Source organism: Doryrhamphus excisus, linkage group LG7 (genome assembly GCF_037039965.1).
Source record: "Doryrhamphus excisus strain RoL-2023G ecotype Guam linkage group LG7, RoL_Dexc_Guam_v1.1, whole genome shotgun sequence".
NCBI lineage: Eukaryota > Metazoa > Chordata > Actinopteri > Syngnathiformes > Syngnathidae > Doryrhamphus > Doryrhamphus excisus.
The window spans coordinates 4,322,370-4,344,855 of record NC_136363.1 but is presented as its reverse complement, the minus strand read 5'-3'; the positions used below and the strand labels follow the sequence as shown (position 1 = coordinate 4,344,855).

The 22,486-nt window shown below is 37.9% G+C and overlaps 2 protein-coding genes across 3 annotated transcripts in view; both read right to left on the bottom strand.

Annotated features, from left to right (window-relative positions):
* Positions 1–1,211: 1,211 nt before the first annotated feature.
* On the bottom strand, positions 1,212–15,610 carry slc44a4 (solute carrier family 44 member 4). 2 transcript variants are annotated; one of them, XM_078791925.1, is made up of 23 exons: positions 15,379–15,610; positions 13,025–13,073; positions 12,830–12,903; positions 10,056–10,134; positions 9,870–9,969; positions 9,663–9,794; positions 9,541–9,601; positions 8,453–8,573; positions 8,348–8,365; positions 7,863–7,946; positions 7,278–7,390; positions 7,039–7,161; positions 5,814–5,913; positions 5,649–5,741; positions 5,461–5,563; positions 4,024–4,283; positions 3,854–3,948; positions 2,332–2,435; positions 2,172–2,245; positions 2,042–2,112; positions 1,867–1,961; positions 1,714–1,798; positions 1,212–1,635 (listed from the first exon to the last, which is right to left on the bottom strand). In XM_078791925.1, exons 1-23 carry the CDS (start codon positions 15,416–15,418, stop codon positions 1,523–1,525), a joined length of 2,187 nt encoding a protein of 728 aa, XP_078648051.1. In that variant the 5' UTR covers positions 15,419–15,610; the 3' UTR covers positions 1,212–1,522. The 2 variants fall into 2 exon arrangements, with proteins under 2 accessions (XP_078648051.1, XP_078648052.1); XM_078791926.1 differs by lacking the exon at positions 8,348–8,365 and having other exon boundaries at positions 1,213–1,635.
* Positions 15,611–16,198: 588 nt separating this feature from the next.
* The window catches only part of ehmt2 (euchromatic histone-lysine N-methyltransferase 2), a 23,692-nt gene continuing 17,404 nt past the window's right edge, over positions 16,199–22,486 (bottom strand). The window contains exons 20-26 of the mRNA XM_058047531.2: positions 20,850–20,994; positions 20,698–20,775; positions 18,979–19,094; positions 18,663–18,749; positions 18,504–18,582; positions 16,910–17,085; positions 16,199–16,795 (exon numbers count right to left, since the gene is read on the bottom strand). Coding sequence (XP_057903514.2) covers positions 16,615–16,795; positions 16,910–17,085; positions 18,504–18,582; positions 18,663–18,749; positions 18,979–19,094; positions 20,698–20,775; positions 20,850–20,994 — 862 coding nt within the window. The 3' untranslated portion in view covers positions 16,199–16,614. The remainder of the gene's footprint in view (positions 16,796–16,909; positions 17,086–18,503; positions 18,583–18,662; positions 18,750–18,978; positions 19,095–20,697; positions 20,776–20,849; positions 20,995–22,486) is intronic.

Below are 22,486 nucleotides of genomic sequence, written 5' to 3'. Positions count from 1 at the left end.
ATTTTAAACAAGTATGAAGAGCATAGATGCAGGCTAATTGAACCATATTGGGGAAGAAATAATGCCACTGTTGAGTGAAATACATTGTAAGATATAAATCCACTGACAGTGTCAGAAAGAGTGATGCATTTTTGTATATAAGACTCATGTACATGTTTTAATGTCTTTGTAATTCATTAGCAGCTTTTTTCTGCCTTCTGCCAGCATCTACCATTAAAAAAAAAAAAAAAATTACTCATCTTGTGTTCTGTTCTGACTAGATATTAGAGTGCCACATGATTAACAAGGTTGTTAATTAAATTTCTACACAGAAAAAGACATCTCAAACTGAAAATATTTTGCTTATTTAGGAAAAAATAATTAGTGGCACCTCAGTTAGCGTTCGCCCGGTTAGCGTGTTGTGTAGTTAATGTTGAAAATTCACGGCAAATTTTTACCTCATTTGCGCATTAACCGGTTATGGCGCACATCTTATGTTACGTATACACCACGCGAGTCCAACCATGTTCTTAATATATTTTTTTTATCACAAAACGTCCATCTTTGTTAGTTAGCATCGTGATTAGCTAGCCAAACAAAATGGCAAACACCGGAAGTGAGAACATCAAAGGAACTATTTTATCACGCCTTTTGAAACCGAGCGTTTTAAGGCATACCAAACTACTTTTAGGGTTCACTTCCATATGCGTAAACCTCATTCTTAAACTTAAACTAAATACTTTAACAACTTACAGTGGTATAGGAACAAAAACTCTTGGCACAACTAGCAAACCAGTTGCTTATGGAGTGACAGCGGCGAGGACCAATCACGTGCTCGGAAAATAAATCGGCTGCGTAATCTGTGAGCTCGTGAGCGCTATAAAGGGAAACCGACTTCAGCCGTTTTCCGCGTGGTCCTAGTGCTCAACAAGTCAACTTTTAATACACAGTAGTCTCATCTAACCCTCTGTGTGTGTCACTGTCAAATAAGCCCCCATGGAGGCAAAAAAAGTTGCCAGCGTTTTGATAAAGGTAAACACTAAATTGAATCCATTCATCATAATTATTTTACATCGTTTTCTGAATGTAAAAATGAATTATTCTCTATGAAATTTATTTTTTGTTAGTATGTTGAAACAAAAATTCAACATCACTATTACGAGGCTTCATGTAAACTCAAGCACTTCCAAATGTTTGAGTGTCTTGAACTTTTCTCTCAACATTTTTTTAATTACAAATCAACAATTTTAAGATGGTAAAAAACATTGTTTTGCAACAATATTTAAAAAAAAAAGTAAATATAAAATATTTGCAATATATTAAACATGAACAGGGATAATGTGCGCAGCAGAGAAAACTATTAACACAAAATGACATGAACAGAATATTTTTTTGAAGCAACTCAAGATTTTTCCATCTTCCATTCTAAGGCTCAGTTCTTTTACAAGTCGTTATTAACATGTTTAGATGTTGAAAAAGTGCAAAATCAGCAAATAGTTTTTGGTAAACGTGCAAATAGTATGGAGGTGCCGTGTCAACTAGTTCACTTTTTTTTCTGTTTGGGTGTCTTGTTGGATTTGTTGAGGATCTTCATGAGGTTTTTGGGCATGAAGTACGGTTTCTGCTGGGAACCGTCGTTGCGCTCCAAGTCCTCCACTGTGGAAAGTTAATTACATCGGTATTTTTGCTTACTTTTATATATGAAATGTTAATACTTTGCCATGGTGTACTCACAGAAGCAGAGGAAGAGCGTATCCACACACATGTTGTACACGCTGAAGAAACCATGAGCTATGAGGTAGCTACCAACCACCACGGTCTGCAATTGGGAGGAAAAAAAAAACATCAAGACAAAACTGGATTGACTGAAAAAACTGGAATACATACAATTATTGGCATCCAGTAGTAGTTGAGGGTCTCTGTGCGGAAAGTGGTGCCTGGTAGAAGTATTCGACCGGAGAAGAAAAAGAAGGACAATACACCTGGGAAAAAAAAAACATATGTAACAGTTCATTATATGTACAATAATACAGCAAAGGCTAAAAAGAAAAAAAATACATACCAACCCCGCCCACTACAAGGAGCTTCCCAAAGAAAATCAGCAAGTCAGTCACTTTATCAAGCACCACGGTCCTGTCAAGTAAGGGACATGTTAGGAGTATAAATATATGAAGTTACACATCCATACAAACCTTATGATGTTCCTCATGAGCAGAAAAAAAGCATTTCTGGCTGAGGTACAGAAGTTCTTCCCGTAAATGGCAATCTGTGGAACATATTATGAAAAAATATTAATAATAAAATCAGATTGTGTATAGATTGAGTATACGGTAACTGGGAGTGAAGCATCACCATAATGTATGCATTTCTGTTGAGGAACTTGATGAACTTTTCCAGGCACCAGAAGCAGCACTTCATGCAGCACAGGATGAAACGTGCTACTGGGTTCTGAGCCACTGGGAGTCATGAAAACAAAAAACATGTTAGTAAGCATATTATAGTGGAGATGTCATGTACTGGGTGACATTTAAACATACTCTTTTGGGTTTTAATATGTACTATATTTGCACTGCAATAGTTAGAAACCAAAACAAAGAATGAACAGCAGTGTATTCATTCATTCATTCATTTTCTACCGCTTTTACTCACAACGGTCGCGGGGGGTGCTGGAGCCTATCCCAGCTGTCTTTGGGCGAGAGGCGGGGTACACCCTGGACTGGTGGCCAGCCAATCACAGGGCACATATAGACAAACAACCATTCACACTCACATTCATACCTATGGACAATTTGGAGTCGCTAATTAACCTAGCATGTTTTTGGAATGTGGGAGGAAACCGGAGAAAACCCACGCATGCACGGAGAGAACATGTAAATTCCACACAGAGATGGCCGAGGGTGGGATTGAACTCGGGTCTCCTAGCTGTGTGGCCTGCGCACTAAACCGCTTTCCATGCCGCATGTCCTCCAATGAACTGCTTTGCTCGGACACAATGCAGAATGGGAAACTTCAAAACTCATATTGGTACTTCATTGTATATTTTTTAGGTACACCTTTGGGGTGTTAAGTTACTGTGTGATGAGTTTAGTATTTTTTGCAAGCATAAATATGGCTAAATAAACCCACACATGCACGGGGAGAACATGCAAACTCCACACAGAGATGGACTAGGGTGGAATCGAACCCTGGTCTCCTAGCTGTGAGGCATGCACGCTAACCACTCGACCGCCGTGCCGCCCACCGTCAGCGTATTTTTTAAATATAATTAATTCAGCTTATGTTGACGCCCCTCGGACTAAAGGATTTTTTTTTTTTACATATGGCAGTTTATTTACGTGCTTTTTGTGCAGATTTCTATATATAGACTAAAAAAACAGTTTCTTTCCTCAAGCCATCATCTCCCTCAACAAGATGTAACCAAGGCAACCAATCGTCCTCTACAGTGTAGACCCTTCGTTATTTATTCTTCTAATTCTTCTATTTATTCTTCTAATTTCTATATTTTGTACTGTCATACTGTCTTACACTGAAAATGGAGCTGCTGCAATTTCATTCTACTGTATGTAAAATGACAATAAAGGTCATCCTGATTCTGATTCTTGTGTTTCATATGATGTGTTATACTCTTAGTGTTGTGTTAATTCAGTTACTGTACAGTAACTGTACTTTCATAGTATATTCGCAACACTTTCTTGCAGCGGTTAACAATCCAAATGACTTAGTTGCCGTGGTAGAATCCATAATATCACTGCTGTGCTTGCATTTTGCACTGACAGTAGTTTACAGTATTGTTGCTGTTGCCCCCCCCCCCCCGCATCCTTTTATTTGCGTTTCATTTGGACACCCTGATGTGCAGTCATGGGTGAGGTCTTACTTCTGGTTTTGTGGTCAATGTACTCCAGGATGACTCTCACCACCTGCACTAGTGTCAGGATCAAAGCACCAAATGCCAGTGAGCCTACATGGTACCTGGAATGAAGACATTTCAACTGCAGCCATTAAGCGTTTCTTTTATTCACGTTCTACCTAAGCAACTCAACATACCTTAGTGTGCGCACAAAAGCAGCAAAGAGGGGGAATGTGGGGATGTCGTCGGGTTTGGAGAAGGCCCAGTAGTAGGACGCAAATGAACCGGCAAGGGTGCACTGCCCCAAAGCGATGACAAAGTTGACGCACCAGAGAAAGGCCACCACGTTGTAGATTTGAAGGTTGAAGAGGTTCCTCTGGAAGATGCCCTCGTCGTTGTATTTAACAAAAATGCATGCAGCGGACGGGCAAGATGAGTAGGTTGATGCGTTGAAGGTCTAAAAAAAGGAGCAGGAAAAACTATGAGTGGATCAATACAAGATATAGTAAATAGTCCAAGAAAAAGCATGCATCTTCACATTTTATGAATTTTTAATCACATGAATGTGAGTGTGAATGGTTGTTTGCATATATGTGCCCTGTGATTGGCTGGCGACCAGTCCAGGTTGTACCCCGCCTCTTGCCCCAAGCTGGGATAGGTTCCAGCACCCCCCGCGACCCTCGTGAGGATAAGCGGTAGAAAATGAATGAATGAATGTTTTTAATCACATAGAGTTATAGCATAAGCTTTTCCTTGAAGGGGACCTATTATGATTTTTCAACCTTTGTGACCTATAAATGCAGCAACACTGTTGTATTTTCATGTTAAACAATGCCAAAGTTTCAGAAAATGAGGTTTGCGCATTTTGGAAGTGAGCTCTGAATGAAGTTTTGGATGACTCAAACCGCTCTGTTTCAAAAGGCGTGGTAAAACTGTTCCTTTGTGATGTCACAGAGGAGCCATTTATTATCAACTTCTATAAAGTTGGGTTTGTAGCCAGCGGTACAAATCCAAAGTCCTTTTAAGCACTTGTCAGTGTGACCAACCACAGCGGAGTAGGCGTGCCTGGAGGCGGGCCATGAGTGGAATACATTAAAACAGACCGTTTTTGTGAGAAGCTTGGAATCCAAAGAAATACAGCTGAATAGGTGCAGATTCTGGAAGATCTGGAAAGCTTTCTATGCTGGTTATTGTGTGTAGCTGCTCAATAGGAGTCCACAACTCAATACAAAGGGACGAAAAATAAGAAATTTAAGACATTTTGGACAATCTTTTCCAGATGTACTCATCATGGAACCTCTAATGTCCCTGAGGTCAAATAATTTACACAAACTCAGTTCAGCCAATGTTAAGAAAAGCTCAAACAGATACATTTTGTCTTTTATTAAATTCAGATTAAGTTCTAACGTAGAATAGAACCTGGGTTCACGTATATTTTATGGTTAGCATACACTATAGCAGTACCTAACCAAGGCAGACAACACCTTTCTTGCTTAAAACTGTTTCTGAAAATCCGATAAAATCAAAAGGTCAACTAGTGTCCTGGAAAATAATGTGATTGACCTTAGAGGTTTCACTGCAGTATCACAGTATTCTGATTCCATCCACACGGGGCTCATATTCAACCCATTTACCTGAGGATCACAATCCACGGTGCCATTGATGCTCTGACAGTCACTCGTGCTGGAATTGAGAGCAACCACTTTGTAGATGGGGCCTCCGGAGGTGGCCAAATATCTGTATTGATGACTTCAGGAGAAAAACAAATGCTGCAGGCTGTATGTACTGAACACACACAAGCCGTCACAGAATAGAAGGATACAAAGCCACGGCACCCCAGTAAGCCACACAAACCACCAGGAGAACGAAGGTGACCAGAGGGTAAAGCAGAGTGGACATCATGACGGCGATGGCCCTGTGGAAGACACATTAGCTCATCTTCCAGACTGTTCTAAGACACTATAAATAAAAAGAATGGATAACTCACTTGCTGGCTTCTCTTATGAGCGCAATGGCGATGAGGATTCTGGTCCGCAAAAAGATGAGGACTAAGATCAGGATAGCCTCGACCACACAAAGGATGATTACTGGGGAGCAAACAAGTTTTAACTGACCAAGAACAAGATGATTATTTAATGACGTACAATACAATAGTAACTGCTGTACTCTACATTGACCACTAGGTGTAGTTTGGTGAGACAAGCACCAGATCTGATGGCCAGAACAGGCACAGCACAATAACAAATACATCATAATATCAGTACGGGGCAACTGGAGCCATAATCCCCAACAAGCCCCGACCTCCGACATCACTTCCTGTTCCTCATAAGATCCCCTACAGAACACATTTACTGTGGCACAAACGAGTAACAGTTTTATTTAAGTCATAAATGGCTTATTTATATTTACCGCAATGTGTAATACAAGTATAAAGGCATTTAAAGTATCACAATATATTAATGACACAATAGTCCCTGCAGGAAGAAAGTTGTAATATTGCAACTTTTTCTGCAAACTAATTTTCCAAAAATGTTAACTATACACTACTAAAAGTACTGTATTTTCCTCTATAACATTAACATAGGCTGCACGGTGGTCAAGTGGTTAGCGCGCAGACGCATGCATGTTCTCCCCATGCATGCGTGGGTTTTCTCCTTCGGGTACTCCGGTTTCCTCCCACATTCCAAAAAAACATGCTAGGTTAATTGGCGACTCCAAATTGTCCATAGGTATGAATGGTTGAGTGTGAATGGTTGTTTGTCTATATGTGCCCTGTGATTGGCTGGCGACCAGTCCAGGGTGTACCCCGCCTCACGCCCGAAGACAGCTGGGATAGGCTCCAGTGAGGATAAGCGGTAAAAAATGAAAGAACGAACGAACAACTACACACTACTAAAATTACAGTATTTTTTCCTCAATAACATTAACATACGCCATTATAGCACTATTCTTGTAAACTTGTAAACTATTTCTCTTAATATTTTGATTTTATTCTTGTAAAATTATTGCTGATTTTTTTTAAATTATATTTTTAGAAGGCATTGTGGGCATTGCCGCTACTCGCTTTAGTGTATGACATCGGTTAGCCAACAATTGACTGTAAGCTTTAGAAGCTTATTATATGTGCAGCATCTTCTTTTTTCTTTCTAATATTTGCAGGATTAAAAAAAAAAACTGTGTACATTGTTAAGTAAAAATACATTCGGACTCACAGAAGGCTAACCAGGTCTCTTGCACTTGCAGATAAACGTCGAAGTTAGTGGTGAACCCGATATCCGTGATGGAAGCAGACTGGTTCTTGTAGTTATCGTACTCCCAGTAGCAGTGCCAAATCCCTGTTGCAACGACATCCACCTTACAACAATTGGATAATATCAATTGTGTCTTGTCTTTACTCTATTTTTTAATTTCCACTTAAAGTAGCGAGAATGAAAAGAGATGTTGAGCTTACCGTATGCCCCGGTGGCAAGGACCGCTGCAATAAGGACCCACACCATGATACCAGCAATGAATCTCAGCAGCAACAGGAACAACAAGCTGAGCAGCATTGCTATTACCAGACCACTAAAACACAGTCAAATACAAATATCCATTAAAACAAATATACAATGTATAGATATTCATAATATTAAGTCAAATGAAAATGTTGCGGGTTGCACGGTGGACGAGTGGTTAGCGCGTAGACCTCACAGCTAGGAGACCAGGGCCATCTCGGCTATCTCTGCATGGGTTCTCTCCAGTTTTCTCCCACATTCCAAAATTGGTGACTCCAAATTGTCCATAGGTATGAATGTGAGTGTGAATGGTTGTTTGTCTCTATGTGCCCTGTGATTGGCTGGCCACCAGTCCAGGGTGTACCCGGCCTGTCGCCCGAAGACACCCAGCACCCCCCGCGACCCTCGTGAGGATAAGCGGTAGAAAATGAATGAATGAATGAAAATGTTGCACTCTAATCTAAACATGGCAGCCGTGTCAAGTCCATTGTTGAGTATTTGCTGTTGTCAGTGTCCGCCAACAGGTGGCGGTGTCAACTCACGCAAGAATCCAGGGCCACGATGATGCAAAATCCTCAAAGATTCGAACGCCAATGTCCCTGGCATTGAAGCCGTTCAATATGTCCCTATTGAAAATATATACATTTATCAATCAATGGAAAGTAATGGCAAAATATCATTTTCTCAAAGCATGCTGTGATAATACTAGTAGTACTAACGTTTATGCAGTGGTAAAGAAAAATACACAACTGACAGCCATTCTGAATATTAAAAATCTATTTATAGATTTTTTTAAATTGTTTTGATGATTTTGGGTGAATTTTCTCTCCACTGCATGACTTCTGAGATCCAAACACAGCATGCAAACATAAAAGTCTAAGTGGACCACTACTGTTAACTTATATATATATAACATATCTCTCAGGAGTGTTTCACATGACATCCAACACCGCTGTGCATCCTGACTTGAGCACAGCAACGAGAGTAACTACAACCAGACTCTACTCTAAGGGATTGACACACTCACGGATCCACCGACCCTTTGCTAGTGATGAAGGAGAAAAACAACAACATTATTCAAATGAGGTGCATTTGTATTTGTTTCCAAAACAACGTAAGAGCCGCTCCTTACCCAGTGCCGTTCTTGATGAGGTTGGCCGTGTCGCTGACAGATGCCGGCAAGCCCGGAATGTTGGAAAACTCTGGGGGAATCTGCCCGAGCGCTCTGATATCAGGCAGACATCTTCCGAGTACTACAAAAACAAGGGATGGTAAAATTGTCACACTTCATTTAATCATTTTAGAGAAACCTTTGGAGGAAATAATGAAAATAAAAATAGTAATTTCCAGTCCTATTCCATTCCATAGGCTTCACGGTGGACTAGTGGTTAGCACGCAGACCTCACAAAATCTCAAATGAGAATCCAACTCCATAATGCAGGTAAAGATACAATTTGGAATACTGCATATTTCTATGTGGCACAAACATCCATATAGTGCAAAATATGAAATTCTGGATATTATAAAATGGGCTCATTTATTGGTTGCTGGTTGGTTTCCACACAGAGAAGTCTGAACGGGAAATTGAACCCGGGTCTCCTAGCTGTGTGGCTAACGCAGTAACCACTCAACCATCGCGCAGCCTAAGACTAAGTCTTACAAAACAAAATCAACAAAGTGTGAATGGTTGTTTGTCTATATGTGCCCTGTGATTGGCTGGCCACCAGTCCAGGGTGTACCCTGCCTCTCGCCCGAAGACGGCTGGGATAGGCTCCAGCACCCCCGCGACCCTTGCGGGTAGAAAATGAATGAATGAATTCCATTTTCTTCCACTTATCCGGTCCGGGTCATGGGGGCAGACTTCCCGGTCCCCGTCCACCGGCAGGACCCCGAAGTGTTCCCAGGCCAGTTGTGAGACATAATCCTTCCAGCGTGATCGAGCTCTGTCCGGGGCCTTCTCCCGGCTGGGCATGCCTGGAACACCTCACCAGGGAGGCATGCGGACCTGATGGCCGAGCTACCTCAACCACCCACTTTCAGTTGCAATAATAAACTATTTATTAAAGGTATAGGCTATAATTTACATTCTTTAATGAAACACTAATAACATAACACTAATAAGCTAAACACATAAAACTGACAGAGGAAGCTAGGGTGCCACGCCGCCCACGATGAAACGTAATAATAACAAAACATCAGACTTGCATAATTTCCACTTACCAGCCGTTGTGGGAATGGTATAGAAAGGACACAGCTCCTTCTCCACTATTTCTTTAACAGACTAAAAAAAAAAACAAACATGTTACAAACACAATGCACTTCCTTTTCTTAAAGCAGCTTACCATCTCAGTACTTGACAGGTTTATGGATGGTGCACACAGACTTTGGCTGAAAACATCTGCAGGTTTTACATCCGCAATGTATGCAGGCAGCCCCACAGCGGAGAAATTAGTCGGGCACGTCTCCACGCATATCTGATGGGTGGTAAATGAGGAAGATCGGCTGAAATGTTAGCAACGCTTTGGCTGCAATTAATAACAACGCTGTACCTGCGTGGTTGGACACTGGAAGCCATTGAGAGCCGTCGCCATCACATTGACAGACGTCGAACATTTGACAATGTCAATGTACATCAGCGATGGTCGGTCTCTGAGAGGAAACGCATGGTCACATGGTCACAATATTGGTCACATGGTTTGAAATTTTTGAAATGAATTCAGGTTAAAGTTCATTACTTATTTGGTCCAGTGCCACAAAACCATCCAGTTGAATTCCTCGGATAAAGGACATGCCGGGGATCTCCATAAATCCAAGCTGGTAAGAGGAATAAAAATATATATTATATATCATATATAATATTAATTCATTCATTTTCTACCACTTATCCTCACAAGGGTCGCGGGGGGTGCTGGAGCCTATCCCAGCTGTCTTCGAGCGAGAGGCGGGGTACACCCTGGACTGGTGGCCAGCCAATCACAGGGAACATAAAGACAAACAACCATTCACACTCACATTCATACCTATGGACAATTTGGAGTCGGCAATTAACCTAGCATGTTTTTGGAATGTGGGAGGAAACCGGAGTACCCGGAGAAAACCCACGCATGCACGAAGACAACATGTAAACTCCACACAGAGATGGCTGAGGGTGGGATTGAACTTGGGTCTCCTAGCTGTGTGGCCTGTGCGCTAACCACTTTCTATGCCGCATGTCCTCCAATGAACTGCTTTGCTCAGACGCAATGCAGAATGGGAAACTTCAAAACTCATATTGGTACTTCTTTGTATATTTTTTAGGTACACCTTTGGAGTGTTAAGTTACTGTGTGATGAGTTTAGTATTTTTTTGCAAGCATAAACATGGCTAAATAAAGTAATAGACATAGACATCACACACAGTAGGGAAACATGGCATGGCACTGGGGATCAAGGAAACGCCACCTTTGGGGCCGTCCACACTGGGAGGAGCCGCAGGCCGTGCCATCGGGGGACCAGCACCGGGGCCCCCTGACTCTGACAAATGGGCGGGCCCCCACATTTAAGGGAGGAACCCCCAGCCGGCCGGGTCGAAGGGACCCAAGGACAGCACCCCCATCAGCAGACCCAACACAGCCCCCAGTGTGGAGGCCCCCCACTTAAGGAAACAGGAGGAGTTAAAAGCTAAAGACTAAAAGCATAAAATAGGACTGCTCTCCGGCAGGCTGTTCCACAGGTGGCGGCCATAGTGGCTAAATGTATCCAAGTTTCATCTTGATAGTATTGTCCCTTGAGAAGATATCATCAAATAGTTATTTTCCTCTCTACACTTGGAAAACTGTTGTAACAGTGAATGATCCACCCTCTTTGTTGGGTTGATTGTTACCAAATAGCAGAATCAATAGAAATTCAAGTCAATGGCATCCAGTGACGTCACTTAATGAGGTCGAACCGAGCTGTCTGCACACAGACTTTGTATTGACTTAAGATAAGGGATTAGGTGCTGCGCATTGGAATGACTTTGATGACAGCAATAGAGTGGCCGAGTTCACGGCAAATGGGGCACTCCTGCTTTAACGAGATAAGGCAAGGCCGGTTCATTTAGGCAATGTACACATGTAAACCCGTGTATTTTGAAACTTATTATAGTTATAGTTAACTTATTATAGTTTTCACTCATATTTTTTTCAGCAAATGGGTCAATTTTTATTTTGCCGCCTATCGCTTGCTGAGTAATATCACTACTTCGGTACGACGTACATTATTCATTCATTTTCTACCGCATTTCCTCACGAAGGTCGCGGGGGTGCTGGAGCCTATCCCAGCTGTCTTCGGGCGTGAGGCGGGGTACACCCTGGACTGGTGGCCAGCCAATCACAGGGCACATATAGTCAAACAACCATTCACACTCACATTCATACCTATGGACAATTTCGAATCGTCAATTAACCTAGCTTGTTTTTGGAATGTGGGAGGAAACCGGAGTACCCGGAGAAAACCCACGCATGCATGGGGAGAACATGCAAACTCTGGAATTGAACCCTGGTCTCCTAGCTGTGAGGTCTGCGTGCTTAATTTTAATTTTAATTTTAATTTTAATTTTAATTTTAATTTTAATTTTAATTTTAATTTTAATTTTAATTTTAATTTTAATTTTAATTTTAATTTTAATTAAAAATAAGTAATAAACTTATGTATGATATCACCTCGTACTTCGGTACGAGGTACATTATTAAAAAAAAACAAAAAAAACTTAAACTATATTATGGAAAGCAGGAAGTGAACAAATGTAACAGTTACTGATTGTATAAGCACCAGATAGAGGGGTAGGATTTAATAAGCTTTGCTTCTTCCTACTCCTTTTGGACATGTGGAACTGTGAACTGATTATGGGATGCATTCAATTGTAATCTGATGCATGTTCAAATGAAATAAAACCATTACCAATTAACATAGCATGTTTTTGGAACGCGGGATGAAACCGGAGTACAAATAAAAATAAATAAAAATAATAGTAGTAAAAATAAAAATAAAATAAATTAAACAAAAAAAAACAGACAAAAAAAACAACGTAAGCTATATTAGGAAAGCAGGAAGTGAACAAATGTAACAGCTACTGATTGTAAACATACCAGATGGAGGGGTAGGATTTAATAAGCTTTGCTTCTTCCTACTCCTTTTGGACATGTGGAACTGTGAACTGATTACGTGATGCGTTCAATTGTAATCCGATGCATGTTCAAATGAAATAAAACCATTACCATGATTTGTGCTGATATCAGGTCTGTATCGGCGATATATATGGTATCATATGGGAAGACAAAACGTTACTAGCTACTTTACTGTGTGTGGTCATGCATCCACAAAAGTCAACATGTGACTACCGGTGGCTTTACTATTATAAGAGGAAGTGTAATGTAAAACAACAACTCTATGAGGAAATAAAAGAGCGGCTTACAAAGGAGAGTGGAGAAAGAGATGCGGTAAAGAGACCACAAGTTTCCGTGTGGCAAATGTTGTCCCTTTGTGCTCACCTAAAATTCCGACTGCGAGGTAGCCAGCGATGACGGCTGTGAACAGTATGCAGCAGATGATATCAGTGCATCCTCTGGGCATATAACAGCAGAGCAAAGGAATGTGGGGGAGTTAATTGTGACTTAGTCAGGTAATACAAGATGAGGTAAAAACCTTCATGGGGGAATGCAGTAGGACATTCAAGTGAGAATCACCTTTTCTTTATGGGTCCATTGAAGGTGGGGTCATACTGGGCCGGTTCCCCTGAAATTACATTTTTTTTATTTTATTTTATTATTACCTCATTAACACTTTTCTTGTTTGTGGGTTGACAGAGTCAAACTACAGACCAGAGAAGGAATTTGTACAGGTGAGGCACTGTCAGGTTTTACGAATGTAATGATTATCATAAGGTTAATGCTGTTACGGGAATAACCAAAACACTTCCTGGAACAAAAGGAATGACTAATTGCAGGAAGGTGCAGTACGGTAAAAAAAAAAAAACAACAACACAAAGTAGAACAGTTGATAATGATAACTTCATTTATACCAAAGAGAATATAACTATATGGTTTTATCATCCGAGATGGGCAAGCGTGACAAGAGGAAGCATGGTGAAACGCTTACAACAAAGGAACCCGTTTTTCGGCCTCTCGCAATGACACAGGTGTCACATTTCACAATGTTTGTGGTTCCTGCCTCGGTGGCTGCATATAAATGACCTCTCACTTTTATTACGGCTAAAATCTGTCCTACTGGAGTTATTCAATGAGTTATTGTCATGTAATATGAGAGCAACATAGTCCTAAATCCTCATTGGTCGCTCGGCGGGCATGGTATCGATGGTTTATGGCTCCAATCCCAAATGACAATGAAGCAATTGAACATCTAATCAAACTGCATCTATGACACGTTTTTATTATTTGATGAAAGTTCCTAAATGGAGATAGAACCTTCTTATAGTTACTAATATTAGGGAAAAAGGAGTCAATTTGTGAAGAGGAGCAACAATGGAAACATTCATGGTCACGGGGCTATGCTGGAGCCTATCCCAGCTGTCTTTGGGTAAAACGCGGGGTACACTCTGGACTGGTCGCCAGCCAATCACAAGGCACATATAGACAAACAACCATTCACACTCACATTCATACCTATGGACAATTTAGACTCGAACATGCTAGAACATGCTAACCACTCATTTATAGACTGGAACTGAAAAGTCCAAACACACTTAAGGATTCGACCTTTAATTTGTTCAAATAGAAATGAAAAAAATTCTGTATTAATTCATTTTAATGGCCACACAAGTGTAAAAATAAGTTAACCACTGCAATATATATATAATATTAAGATCTCCAAAGTTAACAATTTGGAATTTAGCCAAAAACTTGCTGGAAAAAAGTTATGCTTTTTTTTTTTTTTTTTTTTAGTCAGGAACTAAAATTTTCCTGAAACCTACCTATGTTGTGCCCCCGGCCCCGCTTTTACTCATGTTTTAACTGTGTATTAACAAATGAATGTTGTATTTTAATGTATCTTTTACTCTGTTTACTTGCTTTTATTCAACTCCATTCTTCTGTAAAGTGTCTTTGAGTATTTTGAAAAGACAGGTCTAATCTTTCTTTTGGTACATTCCATGTTCATATCGCTATAGATCACAATATTCTGTGTGTCTTGATCAGTCAAAATCATCTAAAATGGACGGTACTGAAGGGGTTGACTTTTGGCAAAATGGCTGGGATTGAATGACTTAAAATAAAGTCTGTAATGCACTTGCCATTTTAGTCAACATCCTATTCTCCTGTTTTTAGATGTTACTTAACGTGATATGAAAGCCAATCTGTATTTACCGTACCTGCAGGGAGGGTTTATTTACCGTAGCCATACCAAACCTCCCAGACTGTCAATATACTTTCTACTTCTACTAACAGAACAGCATAACAAATATCAAGAAATACAATTCAAGCATTTCAGTAAATTAAATTAATGAGTTTTAAAAAAAAAAAAGCAAAATTCAAATCAAACAGCTTGGCCCAAGCTTTTAATTAAGGTTGGTTAATTTGCACTTTTGAGTTTTGTTACTCAAAAATTGTAAGTATTGTTATTACATTACATTATATTGTTGTATGTATGCATCCATCCATTTTGTATACCGCTTGTGTTCATTAAGTAGACTCGGTCGCCAGACAATCACAGGAAGCCTGTTGTATCTATATGCTGTAAATATAATTGACAAATAAGTTGTTAAAATATTGTGTTTTATGTTATCAATCAGTCAATGAGCTTGATTTCTCCCTCTCCCAAGTAAAAAGTAAAGGTTTAGTATCACTTTAAGCAACATACCAAAATGTGCCGCATGTATCGCCCATCCCTATTTTTTTATAAATAAAGTTTATTCAACATGTATCGACATTTCATGAACAAGTTAATACATCTTAAATAAAATAAGACCATAATTAAACGTACAAAATCAGATAGTTATTACATTAATACGAATTTTTAGAAAGCAGTAGTTTTAATTTTAGTTTTTTTATAAAGCAGAACAAGGTAACGGGCGACGTCAACTCACCGTACGGAGACTCTGGATTTGTCTTGTCTTTTTTGCCCATTTTCCACCTCTCCCACACCGCCTTCACCTCGTTGGCTTCCCACTCACAAGTCGCTTTACTCGAATTCAACCAAAAACGCCCTTAAGAAAAAAAAAATGGTGCTGTTAAAGTGATTTAAAAAGACAAAGACGCGCTGAAGGAACAAATCTTTTTCCTTCCAGGCAGTTGCCAAGCAGTGACGACACACGCGCACCTGCTTGGGGGACGTTCACCGGAAGTGGGCAGGTGCACGCGCCACATCGTAAGCGGCGGAATATGAAAATATAAATCTCTTATTTGCAATTCGCTTGCAATTAAACATTATTTAAACACATAATATAGGAGGGATAGTACCTGCAACACAAAAATAACGAATAAACAAAATTACAACATGGAATTAGCTTTTTAGTACATTATATTAGCCAAACAAAACAGAGATGGTTGTGCATTGGTAGTAGCCTACTTGTTGTTCCTTTTGATTACACGTAAAGTCCCATTAACATTCAAGAATGATTTGATTAAAGATATATCCCATCAACATTCAATAATGATGAACAAAATCCAAGTAAAAATGAGCAGTATTTGCATTAGTGTGCAGTATTTACCGTACTTGGTACCGGATTGATACCAAAAGGTCCTTAATGGAATTGCTGAAAATTGCACCCCCTGCTGTTGGGAAGCACTCATTACATCACTCTGATATATGTACATACCTGTAATAAATTCCCATATTGATCTTCTCCTGTCAAAAGTGTCTCCAAACTGGTGCAGGACATAACAAAATTGTCTTGTAGCATTCAATATGAAAAACATTGTCCGGAATTTATTGTAGTAAAGTAAAAAATATGTTAAAAAATAAAAAATAAAAGGCAACACAAGTGGAAATCCTATTCCTCTGTACAACTACGTGTTAGGTCAGAAGTGTATGGATTGTGTAAAAAAAATGCTTGTTTCTTAGCAGGACAGGCAATATACAATGTATGTGTTCCATAATGGCAAATATACACTGTTTAACAATACGCATACAGTATGTAAACAAAAGTTGGTCTCGTATAACAAAGCATTGAGTGTTTTCAGAGCATGAATGATAAAAGTTAATGTTGCAAATATGTTCCTATCACATAAAATAAAATTTAAAAAAAAACACAACATGTGAAATAATTCATATTTTGTTAAATGCAGCATGTTAATAAGGGTGAGTTTGTTTGTTTGTTTTTTTAAATGTGTCCGGGTATTGTTAATCCGCAGTCTGCTCCCGCTTCTGGACTGGCCTCAATTCTGGCCAGTCTGCTCTGTTCCAAAGCGATGGCTTCTGCAGAGTGTTTGCATTTCTCCGAGCCACACTGACAGGTAAAGTACTTGCTCTTAATGTCCCAAAAGCGGTCTCCATAGTCAAACCTATTGGGCAAAGACATATTAGGAATTATTATATTTTTTTACCATGTTGAAATGAGGGTGTTTACAGCAGAAACAAATACATTAGATTAATTATATTAAAACGTCCACACTCACCCTAGCTCTTGGCCGCTTAGGATGTCTCTGGAGCTGAAGAAAGCAATACGAGGAAATCTCAGGTCCTGGTGCAGCATGAACACACGCACCGGGATGAGGTTGGGGTCGCAAAGGTGGTTGATGAAGCGGCTGATGTTGCCGTAGTAACGGGCGTCGATACAATACACCTCGCCGTCCTTTAAGAAAACACATGTTAGGCATCAATTATACAAATAAACACACGGTGCTTGGGCACGATTGGATGAGGTGGGTACGATTCCGAAAGGTGAGGTCATGGCTCCTCACAAATTCTTCATAAAATCAACACATTTCATAATAGAAATACAGTAATCCCTCATTTATCACTGTTAATTGATTGATTTAGTTGTGGGCTATGGTTGCAACTATGTATAATTATGATTATGTTATTATTGTGGTGATCATTTAAACCTGCAATAAAAGCCTCTTGTTCCGCTGATCAAGTCTGGTGCTTGTCTCGCTGAACCATTACTGACACCTAGTGGTGGTCATAATGGCTTATATGTGTATTTTTTAGCCATTTTATGATTTAAAATGTTTAATTTTGGGGAAAAAATATATAAAGTTTTAAGTATTAAGTCCGTAGTCAACCACAAAAAGTGATCCATCCAGCCTTTTTGGCTCATGCAGAGGGACAACCCCCAGAACCCTTCATGTGTAAAATAATGGTAATGGTAATGGTTTAATTTCATTTGAACATGCATCAGATTACAATTGAATGCATCCCATAATCAGTTCACAGTTCCACATGTCCAAAAGGAGTAGGAAGAAGCAAAGCTTATTAAATCCTACCCCTCCATCTGGTACTTTTACAATCAGTAACTGTTACATTTGTTCACTTCCTGCTTTCCTAATATAATTAAAGTTTGGGTATTTTTTTGTTTTTTTTTATTTTATATTTTTTAATTTTTATCCTAAAAAATTTAGTTTTTTTAATTTTAATTTTAATTTTAGTCACGTACCAAAATATGAGGTGATATGAGCATCCAATGACATAATGGGTACCATAGTAAGTGTCAGTATAGTGATATATATTGTTTTTTTAATTAAAAAAAATGTATCCTAAAAAAATTAAGTAATTTTAATTTTAATTTCTATCCTAAAAAATTAAGTAATTTTAATTTTAATTTTAATTTTAATTTTAATTTTAATTTTAATTTTAATTTTAATTTTAATTTTAATTTTAATTTTAATTTTAATTTTAATTTTAGTCACGTACTGAAATATGAGGTGATATGAGCATCCAATGACATAATGGGTACCATAGTAAGTGTCAATATAGTGATATATATTGTTTTTTTAATTAAAAAAATTAATCCTAAAAAAATTGTTTTTTTAATTTTTATTTAAATTTTTTGTCACGTACCGAAGTACGAGGTCATATGACCATCCAATGACATAATGGGTACCATAGTAAGTGTCAATATTTTTAGGTAATTGGTTATTTTTAGCCTTATGCATTATTTTAGCTGTTTGAAGATGAACTATATCAGCAAGTTGAAGTATTTGTCATTTTAGAAATAAGGAGTTTCAAATAAAGACACATTTGTATTTTTGTTAATTTATATAGGGGTACCTTATTGTCGAGGTCAAAAAGGTAGGAGTCATCCTCTCGGACGTCGGCTTCTGCATCTGAGATGAGCTCCCCTACATACCTGCATGGGAAGAAGACATTATTTCACCTAAGAATTTCTAGCGAGTGGGGACCCGGGGGGGGGGGGCGGTCCTCTCTTACTCGCAGATGAAGCTTCCTTGGGGAATGTCCTGCAACGCTCGAACGCCCCAGCCCATTTTCTCAGTCCTGTAAAGTTGAAGGCGAACTCTAAGGGAAGGAAGATTTGTTGGGTTTAATACGAATGGGGAAAATTCCAGGTCTGGAATCAATTAAACTACAATAAATGAGGCATGACTGTACAGTGGAAAATAAGCATATTTCATGTCGATTAATACATTTGTATACTGATTAATCTGATTTAAATTTAAATAAATTGACTAATTTGCATTTTGCAATGCAGTGCAGTTTTACAGTACATTTAATGTTTAATACTTACTTGATACCAGCCTGCACTACTCTGTTCTTGCATGTCCTGTGACAAGAACAGGCCATGTTGCATTCAAATATAAGTGGGGGTTCGATCTTGTTAAACTCCTGAAGCAACCGCTGGTCCTGCAGATAGAGATGGGCAACATATTGGTTTAATTCAGGGGTCTCAAACTCAATTTACCTGGGGGGGGGGACACCGGAGCTAGGTTCTGGGGGAAGCCGGGGCCGCATCAGGTTTTCAAAAAAAAACAAAAAAAAAAACAACGCATTTATTAAAAACTGAAAAAAAAAATCAATGAAAAATAAAAAAAATCATAAATAAATATTTTTAAAAATCTTCAATGCTTTTGCTTCTGCGATACCCTACACTTTTTCAGTACTTTGGTTCCAGTATTCCACACCAAAATATCTGATAAAACCTTCCACTGTTCTCAAATATCTTAATTTTTATTTTTCTATACACAAAATAAGATAAAAAATAAATAAATAAACAAATTAAGAATAAAGACAATAAACCAATCAATCAGTAATAAATAAGTAAAATAATAATAAAACAGCAAATAAGAAAAACGTAAGAAACCACATACAGTTGGTAGATTCAAATGTACAACATAAACAGTTATTTAACCTTTAACATGAACATGAATGAAACTTAATTTTACCCAATTAGCAAGTTAGCATCATACTCTGTTCCATCTGGGAGCGGCGTCGTAACTTTAACAACATGTTCCACATGTCCAAAAGGAGTAGGAAGAAGCAAAGCTTATTAAATCCTACCCCTCCATCTGGTACTTTTACAATCAGTAACTGTTACATTTGTTCACTTCCTGCTTTCCTAATATAGTTTAAATTTTTTTTGTTTGTTTTTTTATACATATACCGACGTATGAGGTGATATGACCATAGAATATATTAAAGTCAAGTCAAGTCTTTTGAAGTCAACATTTTCATTTTTGGAATGTTATTTTGTGGAAAACAATGCTATGAGAATATAATAAAAATATTAAGTTATAATTATGGTAAAAGGCTGCACGGTGGGCTAATTTTAATTTTAATTTTAATTTTAATTTTAATTTTAATTTTAATTTTAATTTTAATTTTAATTTTAATTTTAATTTTAATTTTAATTTTTGTTTATTTTTAGCCTTATGCATTGAAGATGAACTATATCAGCAAGTTGAAGTATTTGTGATTTTAGAAATAAAGAGTTATAAATAATGCTATGAGAATATAATAAAAATATTAAGCTATAATTATGGTAAAAGGCTGCACAGTGGGCTAATTTTAATTTTAATTTTAATTTTAATTTTAATTTTAATTTTAATTTTAATTTTAATTTTAATTTTAATTTTAATTTTAATTTTAATTTTAATTTTAATTTTAATTTTAATTTTCATTTTAATTTTAATTTTGTGTATTTTCCGTTTTATTCCAAATCATTTCCTGCATTTGTACCCAGCGTCATAAGCCTTTAGCTTCATTGCTAATCCAAAGCAAAAACAGGGCGGGGTAACAGGGGTAGGGTAACAGTATGGGCGGGGCAAAAAAATCATGTTAATTGTGTCCGGTGTGTGCACACAGCTTTAAGGTGTGTCATTTCAACATTAAACTTTTGGTATCAAGGTGGGGGGCCTCAAAGTAGCATCTCGCGGGCCGCATTTGGCTCCCGGGGCCGCGAGTTTAAGACCCCTGGTTGGCCCCCAAATTATACGCATTTTCTCTTTACCTTGTCGTACCAGCACCGGATGCTGAGCTGTCCGCAGAGACAGTTACTGGACGAGCAGTCGTCCGTGCAGCCACAGTGCTGAGAACAAGTATGAGATGTGCTGTGATACGTCAGAAACAGAAAAAGTACAGTACAGAGTACTAAGTACTTACCTGTAAATGTGTGATGTTACGATCTATGTTCATTGCGGATGTTTCACAGTTTTCCGAAACGTACTTGTAGTCCGAAGGGCAGCCTTCGTCGTCCACTGCGTTCACACATGGAATGGGCACGTTCTCGTAACCCTGGGCGATGTCACTAAAACAGTAAAGATGATTAGGAGCTTTTAACCCTTAGATGCATAAGTGGGTCAAAAATGACCCGGTCAGGTTGTTTTCTTGAAATATCTTCGTAATAATTTTTTTTTTTATCATTTCATATTCCAGGTATTCCTCAAAAAACATGTTTTTGATATCATGCCAGTCGCATTTTTAACTTAATTTTAAACATTTTAAGAAATTTGAGTTTTTGTGTTACTACCCCAACCTTCCATAAGTGGGTCAAAAATGACACGGTCAGGTTGTTTTCTTGAAATATCTTCGTAATAATTTTTTTTTTTATCATTTCATATTCCAGGTATTCCTCAAAAAACATGTTTTTGATATCATGCCATTCACATTTTTAACTAAAATTTTTATACATTTTAAGAAATTTTTGTTTTTGTGTTACTACCCCAACCTTCCATAAGTGGGTCAAAAATGACCCGGTCAGGTTGTTTTCTTGAAATATCTTTGTAATTAAATTTTTTTTATCATTTCATATTCCAGGTATTCCTCAAAAAACATGTTTTTGATATCATGCCATTCACATTTTTAACTAAAATTTTTATACATTTTAAGAAATTTTTGTTTTTGTGTTACTACCCCAACCTTCCATAAGTGGGTCAAAAATGACACGGTCAGGTTGTTTTCTTGAAATATCTTCGTAATAATTTTTTTTTTTATCATTTCATATTCCAGGTATTCCTCAAAAAACATGTTTTTGATATCATGCCATTCACATTTTTAACTTAAATTTTATACATTTTAAGAAATGTTTGTTTTTGTGTTACTACCCCAACCTTCCATAAGTGGGTCAAAAATGACCCGGTCAGGTTGTTGTCTTGAAATATCTTTGTAATGAAATTTTTTTTATCATTTCATATTCCAGGTATTCCTCAAAAAACATGTTTTTGATATCATGCCATTCACATTTTTAACTAAAATTTTTATACATTTTAAGAAATTTTAGTTTTTGTGTTACTACCCCAACCTTCCATAAGTGGGTCAAAAATGACCCGGTCAGGTTGTTTTCTTGAAATATCTTTGTAAAGAATTTTTTTTATCATTTCATATTCCAGGTATTCCTCAAAAAACATGTTTTTGATATCATGCCATTCACATTTTTAACTTAACTTTTATACATTTTAAGAAATTTTAGTTTTTGTATTACTACCCCAACCTTCCATAAGTGGGTCAAAAATGACCCGGTCAGGTTGTTTTCTTGAAATATCTTTGTAATGAAAATTTTTTATCGTTTCATATTCCAGGTATTCCTCAAAAAACATGTTTTTGATATCATGCCATTCACATTTTTAACTTAAAAATTTCTTAAAATGTATAAAAATACATTTTAAGACTGCCCCAACCTTCCATAAGTGGGTCAAAAATGACCTGCATGCATTTTCTATGGAATCCAATAGGAACCTTTGATTCTTATCAACTCCTAAATATAATACTAAATATCATACAAGTGATTATTCCTAACCAAA